An 18,080-nucleotide genomic window follows, 5' to 3' on the forward strand; every position below is an offset into this window, starting at 1 on the left:
CAGATCCTTTACCTCTTTTGTTAGGTTTATTCCCAGGTATCTTATGATTCTTGGTGCTATAGTAAATGGAATCGATTCTCTAATTTCCCTTTCTTTATTTTCATTATTAGTGTATAAGAAAGCCACTGATTTCTGTAAACTGACATTGTATCCTGCCACGTTGCTGAATTGTTGTATGAGTTCTAGTAGTTTGGGGGTGGAGTCTTTTGGGTTTTCTATATAAAGAATCATGTCATCTGCAAAGAGAGAGAGTTTGACTTCCTCATTACCCATTTGGATACCTTTTATTTCTCTTTGTTGTCTGATTGCTGTTGCTAGGACTTCTAATACTATGTTGAACAAGAGTGGTGAGAGTGGGCATCCTTGTCATGTTCGTGATCTCAATGGGAAGGCTGCAAGCTTTTTCCCATTGAGGATGATATTAGATAGATTTTATGAAGTTCAGGAATGTTTCCTCTATCCCTATACTTTGAAGTGTTTTAATCAGGAATGAATGCTGGAGTTTGTTTAATGCTTTTTCTGCATCAATTGAGAGGACCATGTGGTTCTTCTCTCTTCTCTTAATTTTTTCTATCGCACTGATTGATTTGTGAATTTTGAACCATCCTTGAAGCCCAGGGATGAATCTCACCTGGTCATGGTGCATAATCCTTTCAATGTGCTGTCAGATCCTGTTTGCTAGGATCTTGTTGAGAATCTTAGCATCCATGTTCATCAGTAATATTGGTCTGAAATTCTCCTTTTTGGTAGGGTCTTTGCCTGGTTTGGGGTTCAGGGTAATGCTGGCTTCTTAGAAAGAGTCAGTAAGTTTTCCTTCTGCTTCCATTTTTTGAAACAGCTTCAGGAGAATAGGTGTTATTTCTTCTTTGAAAGTTTGGTAGAATTTGTAATTTAAAAAAAATCTTTTAAAGTTTTTCAGCATAACAGTATTCATTATTTCTGCACCACACCCAGTGCTCCATGCAATCTGTGCCCTCTCCAATACCCACCATGTGGATCCCCCAACCTCCCACCCCTGGTCCCTTCAAACCCTCATATTGTTTTTCAGAGTCCATAGTCTCTCATGGTTCACCTCCCTTCCAATTTCCTTCAACTCCCTTCTCCTCTCCATCTCCCCTTGTCCTCCATGCTATTTGTTATGCTCCACAAATAAGTGAAACCATATGATAATTGACTCTCTTTGCTTGACTTATCTCACTCAGCATAATCTCTTCCAGTCCAGACCATGTTGCTACAAAAGTTGGGTATTCATCCTTTCTGATGGAAGCATAATATTCCATAGTTTATATGGACCGTATCTTCCTTATCCATTTATCCACTGAAGGGCATCTTGGTTCTTTCCACAGTTTGGCGACCATGGCCATTGCTGCTATAAACATTGAGGTACTGATGGCCCTTCTTTTCACTACATCTGTATCTTTGGGGTAAATAACCAGTATTGCAATTGCAGGGTCCTAGGGCAGCTCTATTTTTAATTTCTTGAGGAATCTCCACACTGTTCTTCAAAGTGGCTGCACCAACTTGCATTCCCACCAACAGTGGAAGAGGTTTCCCATTTCTTCACATCCTCTCTAACACATGTTGTTTCCTGTCTTGCTAATTTTTGGCCATTCTAATTGGTATAAGGTGGTATCTCAATGTGGTTTTAATTTGAATCTCCCTAATGGCTAGTGATGATGAATATTTTTTTCATGTGTCTTATAGCCATTTTTATGTCTTCATTGGTGAAGAGTCTGTTCATAGCTTTTTTCCATTTTTGATATGATTGTCTGTTTTTTGTGTGTTGAGTTTGAGGAGTTCTTTATAGATCCTGGATACCAACCTTTTGTCTGTACTGTCATTTGCAAATATCTTCTCTCATTCCATGGGTTGCCTCTTTGTTTTTTTGACTGTTTCCTCTGCTGTGCAGAAGCTTTTGATCTTGATAAAGTCCCAAAAGTTCATCTTTGCTTTGGTTTCCTTTGCCTTTGAAGAAATAACACCTATTCTCCTGAAGCTGTTTCAAAAAAATGAAGCAGAAAGAAAACTTTCAGACTCTTTCTATGAAGCCAGCATTACCCTGATCCCCAAACCAGGCAAAGACCCTACCAAAAAAGAGAATTTCAGACCAATATCACTATGAATATGGATGCTAAGATTCTCAACAAGATCCTAGCAAACAGGATCCAACAGCACATTAAAAAGATTATCCACCATGACCAGGTGAGATTCATTCCTGGGATCTTGGATCGGAAGAATAAACATTGTTAAAATGTCTATACTGCCTAGAAGAATCCATACTTTTAATGCCATTATGATCAAAATTCCACCGGTATTTTTCAAAGAGCTGGAGCAAATAATCCTAAAATTTGTATGGAATCAGAAGAGACCCTGAATCGCTAAGGAAATGTTGAAAAACAAAAATAAAACGGGGGGCATCATGCTACCTGATTTCAAGCTTTACTACAAAGCTGTGATCACCAAGACAGCATGGTACTGGCATAAAAACAGACACACAGACCAGAGGAACAGAGTAGAAAGCCCAGATATGGACCCTCAGCTCTATGGTCAATTAATCTTCGACAAAACAGGAAAAAAATATACAGTGGAAAAAAGACAGTCTCTTCAATAAATGGTCCTGTGGAAACTGGACAGCTATATGCAGAAGAATGGAACTCGACCATTCTCTTACATCATACACAAAGATAAACTCAAAATGGATAAAAGACCTCAATGTGAGACAGGAATCCATCAGAATCCTAGAGGAGAACATAGGCAGTAACCTCTTCGATATCAGCCACAGCAACTTCTTTCAAGATATGTCTGCAAATGCAAAGGAAACAAGAGCAAAGATGATCTTTCCATATATTTTTAAATATCTTCTTTGATATTCTGTTGACCCATTCATTGTTTAGTGACATGCTCTTTAACCTCCATATATTTGTGTTCATTCCATGTTTTTTCTTGATCGACTTCAATTTTCATAGCATTGTGGTTTGAAAATATGCATGGTATTATCTCATTCTTTTTGTAGTTATTGAGGGCTGATTGATGACCTGGTATGTGATATACCCAGAGAATGTTCCATGTGCACTCAAAAAGAACATGTATTCTGCTGCTTTAGGATGAAATGTTCTGATTGTATCTTTTTAGTCCATCTGGTCCAGTGTGTGATTCAAAGCCACTCTTTCCTTGTTGATTTTCTGCTGATATAATCTGTCCATCATTGTAAGTAGGGTGTTCAAGTCTCCTACTACTATGGTATTATTATCATTGTGTTTCTTTATGTTTGTTATAAATCCATTTATCTATCTGGGTGCTTCCAATTTGGGGGCATAAACATTTATAACTGTCTTCTTGATTGATAGATCCTTTCTTCATCTCATTTCACAGTCTTTGGTTTGAAATCCAGTTTGTGTGATATAGGTATGGCTACTTCAATTTTCTTTTTTTTTTATATTTTATTTTTTATAAACATATATTTTTATCCCCAGGGGTACAGGTCTGTGAATGGCCAGGTTTACATACTTCACAGCACTCACCAAAGCACATACCCTCCCCAATGTCCATAACCCCACCCCCCTTCTCCCTACCCCGCTCCCCCCAGCAACCCTCAGTTTGTTTTGTGAAATTAAGAGTCACTTATAGTTTGTCTCCTTCCCAATCCCATCTTGTTTCATTTATTCTTCTCCTACCCACTTAAGCCCCCATGTTGCATCACCACTTCCTCATATCAAGGAGATCATATGATAGTTGTCTTTCTCTGCTTGACTTATTTCAATAAGCATGATACGCTCTAGTTCCATCCACGTCATCGCACATGGCAAGATTTCATTTCTTTTGATGGCTGCATAGTATTCCATTGTGTATATATACCACATCTTCTGATCCATTCATTTGTTGATGGACATCTAGGTTCTTTCCATAGTTTGGCTATTGTGGACATTGCTGCTATAAACATTTGGGTGCACGTGCCCCTTTGGATCACTACGTTTGTATCTTTAGGGTAAATACCCAGTAGTGCAATTGCTGGGTCATAGGGCAGTTCTATTTTCAACATTTTGAGGAACCTCCATGCTGTTTTTCAGAGTGGTTGCACCAGCTTGCATTCCCACCAACAGTGTAGGAGGGTTCCCCTTACTCCGCATCTCGCCAGCATCTGTCCATTTCCTGACTTGTTGATTTTAGCCATTCTGACTGGTGTGAGGTGATATCTCATTGTGGTTTTGATTTGTATTTCCCTGATGCCGAGTGATATGGAGCACTTTTTCATGTGAGTGTTGGCCATCTGGATGTCTTCTTTGCAGAAATGTCTGTTCATGTCCTCTGCCCTTTTCTTGATTGGATTATTTGTTCTTTGGTTGTTGAGTTTGCTAAGTTCTTTATAGATTTTGGACACTAACCCAAAAGACTCCACTCCAAAACTTCTAGAACTTGTACAGGAATTCAGTAAAGTGTCAGGATATAAAATCAATGCACAGAAATCAGTTGCATTTCTCTACACCAACAACAAGACAGAAGAAAGAGAAATTAAGGAGTCAATCCCATTTACAATTGCACCCAAAACCATAAGATACCTAGGAATAAACCTAACCAAAGAGGCACAGAATCTATACTCAGAAAACTATAAAGTACTCATGAAAGAAATTGAGGAAGATTCAATTTTCTTTGAATGTCCTTTAGCTTGGGGCACCTGGGTGGCACAGTGGGTTGAGCCTCTGCCTTTGGCTCGGGTCATGATCTCAGGGTCCTAGGATTGAGCCCCGCATCGGGCTCTCTGCTCGGTGGGGAGCCTGCTTCCTCCTCCCTCTCTGCCTGTCTCTCTACCTGCTTGTGATTTCTCTCTGTCAAATAAATAAATAAAATATTTTTAAAAAATTAAAAAAAAATTTAATGTCCATTAGCTTGATTGATGGCTCTTGTTCCCCCACTTTCAATATGCCAGTGTCTTTTGTTCTAAAATAAGTTTCTTGTAGGTAGCACATAGACAAATCGTGTGAGTGTGTGTGTGTGTGTGTGTGTGTGTGTGTGTTTAATCATTATCATATCCTATGCCTTTTGATCAGAACATTTGTTCCATTTCCACTTGGACTGATTATTGGTAGATATGAATTTGGTGCCATTGTGTTACCTGTAATGCTGGTAGTTTGGGTGATGTTCTCTGTTCCTTTCTAGTCTTTTTTGCTTTGTTGTTGTTGTTGTTGTTTTGGTTTGGTTTGGTTTGGTTTGTTTGTTTCCACTCAAAGAGTCCCCTTCAATATCTCTTGCTGGATTACTTAGTGGTCAAGACTCCTTTAGTTTTTGCTTATCTGGGAAACTGTCTCTCCTTCTATTCTGAATGAGAGCCTTGCTGGATAAAGAATTCTTGGTTGCTTATTTTTTCCCATTGAGCACTTTGACTCTATCATGCTACTTTCTTCTGGCCTGTCAAATTTCTGTGGACAGATCTGCTGCAACTGTGATTTATCTTGCCTTGTAGCTTAAGGGTTTTTTTTTCCCCTCCTTGCTTCTTTCAGAATTATTTTCTTGTGTGTCTGTAAATTTGACTATGTGTCTTGGTGCAAATTGTTGAATTTGATGGGAGTTATCCATACTGTCCATACTGTTTAGATTTTGATGTATATTTCTTTCCCCAGATTAGAGAAGTTTTCAGTTATAATCTGCTCAAATTAAAATTCTGTCTCTTTTCCCACTCTTCTTTGGGACACCTATGATATGACTATTATTATGTGTTAAGGAGTCACTGAGGTTCTTAAGTATACATTCATGATCCAATAAGTTTCTTGCCCTCTTCTTTTTAGCCTCATTATTTTCCATATTTTGATCATCTATAGCTCTGATTTATTTTCCAGTGTCATCCATCCTTGTTGTTGCATCTGGTCAGTTTTGCATCTGAGCTATATCATTTTTTATTTTGGCCCAATAAGTGTTTAGTTCTTTTATCTCTGCAGTAAGGGATTCTTAATTTCTTCTATGCTTTTCAAATCCAGCAGTATCCTTATGATTGTTGTTTTAAATTTTGCTTCAGGCATCTTAGTTATATCAATTTTGATTATATACCTGGCCATGACTTCTTCCTATTCTTTCTTTTGACATGAATGTCTTCATCATGTCATTTTGCGTAAGTCACTGGTGTGTGTGTGTGTGTGTGTGTGTGTGTGTGTGTGATTATTAGGAAAGTCTGTTATATTCTTTCTCCTGAGAGTAATGGCCATATTAAGAGAAGCTACACTGTCTTAAGCCTAGTGCTTCAGGAGGTACTTCAGAATACACACTTTGGTATTGTGTTTTGGTTCCTGTTTCCCTGAGTTCAGTCTGATGCAGAGTTTCTCCTTGCCTGCCATGGGAGCTGTTTGGATCTTTCCCTCTGTGTGGAAAGTTTTAACTAGGTATTTTTGGTCTGCTTGTTAAAAGGAGCTACATTCTTTTTCCCCTACAGCTAAAGCCTTGCACAGTCTATGATTAGTAGACTTGGTGCATGTGTGGGGTTTGTGCTGGTCTTCTGTGGGAGAGGCTTGCTGTGCTAATTCCTAGACAGACATGCACTAGTGGAGATAAGGCTGAAGGGTGTAGGAGGGTGGGGCTTGGTGTAAGCAGCTCCAGCTTTCACTGGGGATGCTGTGTTTCTCATTGAGGTTGTTCAGTGCTGATTGGCTGGGAGGAAGTGACATCACTACAGTCTCTTATCCCCATAGCAGGTACTTTGCACCTGCCACTCTTCAGAAAGCCCTCAGCAAAGAGCAGACCATCTGCCCTCCTTTGTCACTAGCTTCCTTTAGATCCCTGACTTCACCCTCTCTGAGTCCAGGCTGTCTGCCTAGTGGGCAGTACACTACCCCTCTGCTTTATCTCAGTAGTGCAGCTGAGTTTCAAAACTCCAAATTTTAGGGACCTGGTGCAACATGGACCTGCAATCATCCTTTGGGAGAGGGCCTTGCTGCAATGTGGCAGGTAGTGGTTTGTCCCATAAAGGCAGTCTAGGGAGTATGCAGTTTTTCAGACTTTATGGTAAAACATAACAGAAAGCTGACACTATGATTTGGTACCCAGAGCTGATGTCTCAGTTCTTATGCTGGCAACCAGGGCAATGCCAATAATTTGTCCCATGAAAGGCTGTGCCACCATTCCCAAATGCACTTGAATAATTCAAATGGTTTCTTGCCATACTACCTAGGGGTTTTTCAGACCATATTACCTATTCCTGGGCCTCTGCCTGACTTCCTTTTAGGATCACCAGTAAGTCCACCAGGAATGACCCTGATGGCCAAGATTTTAAAAACTTCAGACTTGGAGCTCCACTTCTTATAAAAACTTTCAGTAGTCAGTCCCTCTCCATTTCCCAATCAATGGTTTTGGGCAATGATCTGCACACTGCCTTTACAGTCTTTCTCTCTCCTCTCTCCAAGATCAGGAACCTTTCCCCTTGCAACACCTGCAATTTTTTTTCTCCCCCAAATCAACTCTTTGCTGCTCCTACCTTCCAAAGTGTGGCCATTTTTCTATTTCTAGTTGCACAGTTTGTTCTTTCAGTCTTCAGACTGATTTTGTGTTCAGGATTATTTGATATTTATGTAGCTATGTTCAATGGATGAAGCAAGCTTAGAGTCCTACTCTTCCATCATCTTAACTTGTCCTCTTTTTAAAATATTTTTGTTTACTTCTAATTCTGCCCTTTTCCAATTATGCCCACTTCCACTTCTTGTAAGTTTGGTAAGTCATTATGTAATCCTTTAACTTTTGTTTGTTAACAAAAACTCCAAGAAACTCTAACTTTCCTTCTAGTCTGAATGATAGCACTCCTGGGTAGAATATTCTTGTTTTTTGTTTTGCTTTGTTTTTTGTTGTTGTTGTTGTTTATTTGTTTGTTTGTTTTTCCTTTCAACAGTACAGGCTTATTAGATTTGTTTTTATTTTTGTTTTTGTTTTTGTTTTTTAATTAGCTTATAGGGGTTTTAATTAGTTTATGGGGTTTCCCTTGTATGAAACTGCTTTCTTTTCCCTTGCAGATTTTAGAAGTCTGCCTTATAATAAAGGTATCTTTCTGCTATTTTCATTGTTATGTGTCTTTTTGTAAACATGTTTGGATTCCTCTTGCTCAGAGGCTGCTGTGCTTTGTGGGCCTGAATGTCTGATCCTTCCCCAGATTAAGGAAGTTTTAGCCATTATGTTTTTGGTTAACTTCTCTTCCCCTTTCTTTCTCCTGAAATCCCTATAATGTAAAAGGTATGCTTGATGATTTCATAGAGTTTCCTGAAACTTTTCTCATTTTTTATCCTTTTTTTTTCTTCAGTTTTATTTTCTATTACCTTGCATTTCATATTGCTATCTGTTCTTCTGCATCCTCTACTCCACTGTTGCTTCTATCTAGTGTATTTTTATTCAGTTATTGAATTTTTCAGCTTCGATTGGTTCTTTTTTATATCTTTGTTGAAGTTCTCATTGAGTTCATCCACTCTTTTCTCAAGTCCAGTGAGGTTTTTATAACCATTATGTTGAATTCTTTATTGGGCATATTACCTATCTAAGTTTTATTTAATAATTTATTGTGATTTTGTCTTATACTTTGATTTGGGACATAATCCTCTGTCTCCTCATTTTGCCTAATTCTCTGTGCTTGTTTCGATGTATTAGGAAGGCCAGGTATTTCTACAGGTCTTGAGAGTAGTAATCTTGTGTAGAGAAGTTCCTGTGGTGCCCTGAAGACTAACCCCTCTTGGTCACCAGAACTAGACATTCCAGGGTTATTCCCTATGTAGGCTACATGTATCATCCTGTTTCAACTGACAACCATTGTCCAGCTGGTTGCAATCACCCTCTTTGTGGGTGTGCTGGGTAGGATTTGATCCCTGGACTGATGAGAGTAGTTGCTTAGTCTGTTGTGAGATGTTGGTGGGTGTGGCTGGAGTAGCTGGGTGTACCTATTTGCACTTAACCTCTCCCTGCATAGCCAGCTAAGAGACTTGGCTTCAAGAACTGGGTGTGCTCATGTGCAAGCTTATCTCCTCTCTTCCACAGGGCAAGAGTTATTTGTAGGGGAGGTGGTCCTCACTGAAGCTGCTGGCTTGGTGTTGCCGGGCACTAGATGCGTTAGAGGGATGCCTGCCAAATGGGTGATTTGAAAGGGATGTGTCTGCATGGGATGCCAGGGTGAGGCTTGTGGTGCTAGCAAGGCAGATAGTATTAACAGGGCTTCCACAAGTGCCTGATTACCTAGGTTGGGGAAGGGGGTGGGAAATCTTCAGGAGATCCCTGCCCCTCCAGAACATGTTATGAGTTTAGTCAATAAATCTCCCTCAGAAATACCCCAGATATCTTAATTGCTGTGTTTCTTGCCAATTTATTTAGTATGCTTGCTCTTTGAGGGTAGTAACTTGGTATCCCATTGGCCTCCAGCTCTCCCAGGGTTAAGCTTGATAATTTTTTTAAAGATTTTATTTATTTGACAGACAGATCACAAGTAGGCAGAGAAGCAGGCAGAGAGGTAGGGGGAACCAGGCTCCCTGCCAAGCAGAGAGCCCAACATGGGGCTCAATTCCAGGACCCTGGGATCATGACCTGGGCCGAAGGCAGAGGCCCCAACCCACTGAGCCACCCAGGCTGATGATTTTTAAACCCCCAGGAGTTAAATTATGCTGGTTTTCAATGCCAGATGTTATAGGGACTCATCTTACCAGTGCGCATCCCAGGGACATAGGAGCCTAGTGTGGGGTCTGATCTCAGTTTTCTGCAATTCTGTTGTTCCTTTAGATTATGGTTAGTCAGGCTGGGGAATTGGTTCCTAACCAGATCTCTCTACCACTATATTACTTTTCCAGATCTGCCTTGTCTCTACAATTAGCTGTGAAATATCTGTTCTGCCCATTCCTGGGTCATTCTCAGAGTTGCATAGATATAGATGTTACCTGGGTGTGTCATGGAATGAGATGAGGTCAGGGTCCTCCTATGTCATCTTCCCTGGCTCTTAGTTTAAATTTTTTGAAGATCTTCTCTACTGTTTTTTGGTGGTTTGTTATTGTTGTTGTTATTGTTTTTTTTTTTTTTTTTTTTTTATTAAGGCTGTACCAATTGATAATTCCACCAACACAAGATAACAACTGTTGGCGAGAATGTGGAGAAGAAGTTAGTTTTTAGTCTATTGATTGTTTGCTTTATCAGTCATAATGTGTTTTTCAATATAGTTCATTGAAATCTTCTTCAATTTTTCTAAGGTAATGTAAATAAGATCTGTCAATTTTGTTTATCTTCCCCAAACCAACTTTTAGTTTCATTGATATTTTATATTGTTTTTCTGGCTTTTATTACATTTACAAAATCTCGGGACGCCTGGGTGGCTCAGTTGGTTATTACATTTACAAAATCTTTATTATTTCTTTCCTTTATTAACTTTGAGGTAGTAAGCCTTGAAGTTTCAAGTTAAGTTGTATATTTAGGACCTTTCTTCTTTATTAGTGTAGGATTGATCATTATAAATTTTCCTCTTATAAAGGTTTTGCTATTTCCCTTATGTTTCTGTATGTCGTGATTCCATTTTCATATATCTCAAGACATTGATTTCCCTTTTGTTTACTTCTTTGACAAATTGGGCTTTCAGAACACTTTGTTTAATCTAATTGTATTTGTGACTCTGTCACCTTTCCTCCCATTACTGACCTGTAGTTTCATATCACCGTGACAAAAAATTATATACTTGATATGATACCAATTTTCATAAATTTTTCAAAACTTATTTTGTGACTAAAACATGATCTATCCTAGAGAATACCCTGTGTGCACTTGAGGAAAATGTCCATTTTGATACTGTTGAATGGCATGATCTGTATGTGTCTGTTATGTCCATCTGATATAAAATGTAGTTCAAATCTAGTATTTCCTTATTTTCTTTATGTCTGGATGATGTATTCATTGATGAAAGTGGGACACTGAAATTCTCACCATTATTATTTCTCCCTGGCTTTTTTCCCCCTACATCTCTATAATGTAGATGGCTTCTTCAGAGTGCAAACAACAGAGCCATTTTACAAATACCTCTGCTTCTTCAATTTACTCCCTACCTTTCCTTTCTTTACTCTCATTTCTTTCCTCTCAACTTTCATTCTTATTTTCTTCTTCTCAGTACTTTACTTCAATATTATAATAACAATCATCATCATGTGATGAAGGCAAAGCTTGGAAACACAGGAACAATTGAGGATAAGGAGTGGAAGGAAGGCAGAAAAGGAAAAAAAGAAGGATGAAGTGATAGGAGAAAGAAGAACAAAATTATGACAATATTTTACCTTTAAACATTTTTTTCCAATTAAATACTCAAAATTCTTAAGTTCTCCAGTGATTTTTTAATCAAATAATTAATTGTGAGGAATTAACTAACAAACAAATTGAATACTCTTGCAATATTTTCTGAAGTAAAAAAGTGAACATGACCAGAGTTGAGGAAAGAATCGTATGCATCATTGAATTATTCACTTTCTAACTTTTTGTGATGAATTCCAAAATCACATACCAAGAGTTGGCAAATGGGTACTACTTGTTGCTATGTATCTGTGTGTGTGTGTGTGTGTGTGTGTGTGTGCATATCACATATATATGAATAGCGTATATATAAGCATGTAATTGGTGAGATTATATTTGTGTATACACACACACATCTGGAGAGAGAGAAAGAGAACATCTCTATGTGTGTGTGCATGTGTTATATATAAAGATAGAGGTAGATTAAAAGAGTTAAAGAACCTATTAGGGTAAGAAAGTGTGAGGACATTTTAAAAAGATATTCATAAAATGTAACCTCCAAAAATAACATTTCTCATTTATTCTCTAATGCAGTAAAATCATCACTCTTTCCCTTTCCTTTTATATTTTCTGGAGAGCATTATGTAAATCAAAATGAGTTCTCCTGCTACTAATGGGATGTGAGTGTGTGTGTGTGTGTGTGTGTGTGTGCATGTGTGCCTGTGTGCAGCATCTTGTTAGTTTTAACTTTACATTGTTTTTTATTTTTAAAAAATATTTCATTTATTTATTTGAGAGAGAGACAGAGAGAGAAGGAAAGGGGGGAAGGGCAGAGGGAGAGGGAGAATCAGACTCCCCACTGAGCAAGGAGCCAGATGTGGAGCCTCGATCCTTCGACTCCAGGATCATGTCCTGACCTGAAGGCAGACACTTAACCAACTGAGCCACTCAGACACCCAAACACATTCTAATTTTTTAAACAAATTTTAATTTTTTTCATTTACATTTACTTTGACATTTACATTAATATCAAATTAATATTTTTGATCTGTTTATCAGAAGAACCTCAAAAAAGGAATTATAAATATCCTGACAACACTTTAGTTCTGCACTATGATGCCTGTCACCATTGACATTTCCTGCCTCTTCACTTGCATGCATCCTTTGGCTCCCCCTTTTGAATATCTGCTCTCCCTCCCCATTATTTGGTTTCTGCACCATTCCCATATATTTCCTTCACTTCTGTTTCCCATCTTTCCCATATTTCTTTTATTCATCCTATGCCTTGCCAGTGCCAGTGTAAAATTATGAAGTTGATAAAATAAAGGGATTTAGTTAACAAGCACATGGTTTCCACTCAATTACATTTACTGACAAGTCTTTATGTAAGTGCCATATCATGTATTCCAGGGAAGGGTCCTATTATTATATACATGATATTATCTCAATCTTTAAGACATGGGAGAGCACTCCAAAGTCACTGAGTTAATCCTTTATCATTTGTCTTTCAAACACGTGTAAATTCTGGGAGGGGGGCAAGATGGCAGAGAAGGAAGGGACTATATTTCAATTGGTCCCCTGAATTGAGCTGGATATCTACCAGAGTACTCTGAACATCCATGAAACCAGTCTGAGAAGTAAAATTATACATGCCTGGATATCTACAGGAGCAGAGGATCATCAGTTGAGAGTTATAAAAGATACAGTTGGGTTTGTGTGGGAAAATATCAGAGGATAAACATAAGGGGGAAGGAGGCACCAAAAGTGAGCCATTGGAAAGTAATACCCAATACAAAAGTGCCCTGTGTTCCTTGGCTGTGAGACAGAAAGGGACTGATAACAGCAAACAGAAAAAAGGGGTTTAAAGGACAATTTCTGGGACCTGGGACACAGGCATGGGCCTAAGCCCATGCTCCACAATGGGTGCAGCCACCACCTGCCCACACCTGAGAGGAGCCAGTGTGGACTTGAGTCAGCAGTCCCAGGAATGGCAGACACGAGGGTTGAGTTCACCCAGACAAGTATCACTTTGGTTTTGGTGGCAAGGGGGTGTAGAGAAAAGCAGGGACCTTGGTCGACCACTGAGAGGGTTGCTGGGGGTGCACACTTACTTCCAGACTCACTCTATGAGGCCAGCATTACCTTGATCCCAAAACCAGGCAAAAGGAAAATTTCAGGCCAATATCCTTGATGAATATGGATACGAAGATTCTCAACAAGATCCTAGCTAAGAGGATTGAATTGTACATTAAAGAGATTATCTATCATGACAGGTATATTTATCCCTGGATACAAAGGTGGTTCAACAATGGCAAATTAATCAATGTGATAGAACAAAATCAATAAGAGAAGAGAGAAGAACCACATGGTTCTCTCAATTGATGCAGAAAAAGCATTTGACAAAAATACAGCATCCTTTCCAGATTAAAACTCTTCAGAGCATAGGGATAGAGGAAATACGCCTCAGCTTCATAAAGTCCATCTGTGAAAAACCCACAGTGAATATCATTCTCAATGGGGAAAAGCTAACAGCCTTCCCTTTGAGATGAGGAACAGGACAAGGATGCCCAGTCCTGCCACTGTTGTTCTATGTACTAATAGAAGTCCTAGCAACAGCAATCAGACACCAAAACGAAATAAAATGTATTCAAACTGGCAAAGAGGAAGTCAAACTCTTTCTCCTCACAGATGACATGATACTTTATGTGGAAAACCCCAAAGACTCCACCCCCAAATTAACAGAACTCATGCAATAATTCAGTAATGTGGCAGGATACAAAATCAATGCACAGAAATCTGTTGCTTTCTTTTTTTTTTTAAATTTTTTAATTTTTTATAAACATATATTTTTCACCAGGTTTACACACTTCACAGCACTCACCAAAGCACATACCCTCCCCAATGTCCATAATCCCACCCCCTTCTCCCAAAACCCCTCCCCCCAGCAACCCTCAGTTTGTTTTGTGAGATTAAGAGTCACTTATGGTTTGTCTCCCTCCCAATCCCATCTTTTTTTTTTTTTTTTTTAAGATTTTATTTATTTATTTGACAGAGAGAAATCACAAGTAGACGGAGAGGCAGGCAGAGAGAGAGGAAGGGAAGCAGACTCCCTGCTGAGCAGAGAGCCCGATGCGGGACTCGATCCCAGGACCCTGAGATCATGACCTGAGCCGAAGGCAGCGGCTTAACCCACTGAGCCACCCAGGCGCCCCTTCCCAATCCCATCTTGTTTCATTTATTCTTCTCCTACCCACTGAAGCCCCCATGTTGCATCACCACTTCCTTATATCAGGGAGATCATATGATAGTTGTCTTTCTCTGATTGACTTATTTTGCTAAGCATGATACGCTCTAGTTCCATCCATGTTGTCACAAATGGCAAGATTTCATTTCTTTTGATGGCTGCATAGTATTCCATTGTGTATATATACCACATCTTCTTGATCCATTCATCTGTTGATGGACATCTAGGTTCTTTCCATAGTTTGGCTATTGTGGACATTGCTGCTATAAACATTCGGGTGCACATGCCCCTTTGGATCACTACGTTTGTATCTTATACATTAACAATAAAACTGTAGAAAGAGAAATTAGAGAATTGATTCTATTTCCGATAGCACCAAAAACCATAAGATACTTTGGAATAAACCTAACCAAAGAGGTAAATGATCTATACTCTAGAAACTACAGAACACTCATGAAAGAAATTGAAGACACACGAAAATGGAGAAATATTCCATGCTCATGGACCAGAAGAATAAACATTGTTAAAATGTCTATGCTGCCCAGAGCAATCTATACTTGCAAAAACATCCTGCTCAAAATACTAGTGTTTGTGCTGGAACAAACACTCCTAAAATTTGTATGGAACCAGAAAACACTGAATTTCCAAGGAAATGTTGAAAAAGAAAAATAAAGCTCAGGGCATCACACTGCCTAATTTCAAGCTTATTACAAAGCTGTGATTGATCACTAAGACAGCATGGTACTGGCCAAAAACAGACACATAGACAAATGTAACAGAACAGAGAGCCCAGATATGGACCCTCAACTCTATGGTCAAGTAATCTTCAATAAGCAGGAAAAAATATCCAGTGGAAAAAAGACAGTCTCTTCAATAAACAGTGCTGGGAAAATTGGACAGCTATGCATAGAAGTATGAAACTTGACCATTCTCTTTCACCATACAAAAAGATAAACTCAAAATGGATGAAGGACCCCAATGTGAAACAGGAATCCATCAAAATCTTAGGGGAGAACATAGGCAGTAACCTCTTTGGCATTGACCACAGCAACTTCTTTCAAGATATGTCTCCAAAGGCAAGGGAAACAAAGGCAAAAATGGACTTTTGGGACTTCATCAAGATTAAAAGCTTCTGCACAGCAAAGGAAATAGTCAACAAAACAAAGAAGAAACCCACGGAATGGGAGAAGATATCCACAAATGACACTACAGACAAAGGTCTATTATCCAAGATCCATAAAGAACTTCTCAAGCTCAACACCCTAGAAACAGATAAGTCAAAAAATGAGCAGAAGACAAGAACAGACACTTCTCCAATGAAGACATACAAATGGCTATCAGACACATGAAAAAGTGTTCATCATTAGCCATCAGGGAAATTCAAATCAAAACCACATTGAGATACCACCTTACACCAGTTAGAATGGCAAAAATTGACAAAGCAAGAAACAACAAATTTTAGAGAAGTTGTAGATAAAGGGAACCCTCTTACATTGTTGGTAGGAATGAAAATTGGTGCAGCCACTTTGGAAAACAGCATGAAGGTTCCTCAAAAATTAAAAATAGAGCTACTCTATGATCCAACAATTACACTGCTGGGTATTTACCCCAAAGATACAGATGTAGTGAAAAGAAGGGCCATCTGTACCCCAATGTTTATATGTTTATATGTTCTTGCACATCATCATCTTTCTCAACACCAAGATACATGTATTTTCCTATGATATTGCCTCGTTATTTTATCTTTCCAATGAAGTTCGCAGTCTTATTTTATATTTCAACTTCCCTCATTATTACTTCTGCAACTTTTTATGTCCTTTGATTTATGTAAACTAATCACTTCTTCCAGGTAAATTTTATTAATATTGTGTGTGTGAGTGGCAGTATTTTTGTTTGGCAGATGTAGAAGTGTCACCTTAAGGTAGGATTAGGTCATTAGTTTTAAACCTAATTCACATCATGTCTGCTTTATCTTCCTTCCTTTTAAGTCATTTAGTTTAGAAATAATTAAACTCTCTTTCCAGTAATGAATAGAGCTGATAAAAACCTCATTTTTCATAGGAGGAAAGTTAGACCAGAAGGTATATAATTGAAGAATATCTAAAATTTGGGAGATAGAAATGAGGACTAATAGGTGTAATGGGGATCTAAACAATGCAAGAAAATTGGGGAAGAGTCAGGCAGAGCGATTAACACCAATAACAGAGTGGAGGTTGAGGGATTATGCACATGAGAGTGCCTTTCCCAACATTCACAGTTGCATTTTATGTACACCACACTCAATTTAAAAATACATGAAGGTGCATTTCTATAGCACTCAAGATATTTATAGAATTCCTATATTACCATTAACACATATTTTATTTCCCCCAATTAATCGCAGCATAAATTTTAATCCTCTTATTTTCTTCTTTGCTTATAAGAGACACAGGTGCTTAGCAAGTGCATCCTTATATACATGTTAGTGAGAATGGGAAAAGTGGGTTAGGGCAACATCACTCAATTCTTTGAATTTCTTCTGAGTTAAACATTAAAAATCTTAGTGTTTACCAAAGCTAGTTTTTAAAAGTTCTATATATTGGGGCGCCTGGGTGGCTCAGTGGGTTAAGCCGCTGCCTTCGGCTCAGGTCATGATCTCAGGGTCCTGGGATCGAGTCCCGCATCGGGCTCTCTGCTCAGCAGGGAGCCTACTTCTCTCTCTCTCTCTCTCTCTCTCTCTCTGCCTACTTGTGGTCTCTGTCAAATAAATAAATAAAAATCTAAAAAAAAAAAGTTCTATATATTGACAATTAAGTTATGGCACATTTCTTAAACTCAAAGAATTAGAAACCATCAGACTTACAGAAAGATCTGTGTTCTCACGTTATATCCATTCATTTTCTCAATGATTTTAACATCTACAAAAAAGACTTTCCCAAGATTTACAAATTGATTACTACTTATACAAGTTGTGCATTCACTTTAAGACAACTTGCTTAATCATGTACTGGTAAAAAAATGGCAAAATTTAGAAAATAATTTTTAAAAACCACCACCAGAAAAATATTTTGTAAAATTATTTTATCAAATATGTGTTTTGTTCCAAACCTTGAATTCCTTAAATACCTAAAGCCATCTAAAAGGAAATATGTGTGGGATGATATTCTAGGTAGTCTTTCTGACACTTCTTCAACATTTGCTTAGCGTATAGTCATTTGAGAAAATTAACTCATTTTTATCCCTTTCTGAGGATAAGCATGTGCTCTTTAGCCAATTTTTCATTTTTTGTGTGTTCTCTGCTTACTTTTATCTCATTATATTCATCCTACCAATTTACATTGCATTGGAAATTTTCAATTCATCTTACTTTTCCATATTTATAATACAAGTTTGTGCAGCCACTTTGGAAAACAGTGTGGGGATTCCTTAAGAAATTAAAAATAGAGCTAACCTATAACCCTGCAATTGCACTACTGGATATTTCTCTTTAAATTTACAAAGTGTTCTCCGTTTCTTTTTCAGAAGACCATCTGGAAGAAAATGGTAATTTTTTTTTTTCAGATTCACATTCCTTTGGTGATGCACTGCATAGAAATGATTTTGTTCTTGTCATTTCCTGATTCTTTAACTCACTACCCGCCCCTATCTT

At 38.2% G+C, this 18,080-nt stretch overlaps 1 protein-coding gene across 8 annotated transcripts in view; it reads left to right on the forward strand.

The window, feature by feature from the left end:
* LOC131834293 (butyrophilin subfamily 1 member A1-like) overlaps positions 1 to 18,080 on the forward strand; it is a 93,260-nt gene that overhangs the window by 68,950 nt on the left and 6,230 nt on the right. For all 8 annotated transcript variants that reach the window (XM_059178757.1, XM_059178758.1, XM_059178759.1 and 5 more), the window contains one exon: positions 17,954 to 17,974. In XM_059178757.1, the coding sequence (XP_059034740.1) occupies positions 17,954 to 17,974 (21 nt within the window). The remainder of the gene's footprint in view (positions 1 to 17,953; positions 17,975 to 18,080) is intronic.

This window comes from Mustela lutreola, chromosome 6, assembly GCF_030435805.1.
Source record: "Mustela lutreola isolate mMusLut2 chromosome 6, mMusLut2.pri, whole genome shotgun sequence".
Classification (NCBI taxonomy): domain Eukaryota; kingdom Metazoa; phylum Chordata; class Mammalia; order Carnivora; family Mustelidae; genus Mustela; species Mustela lutreola.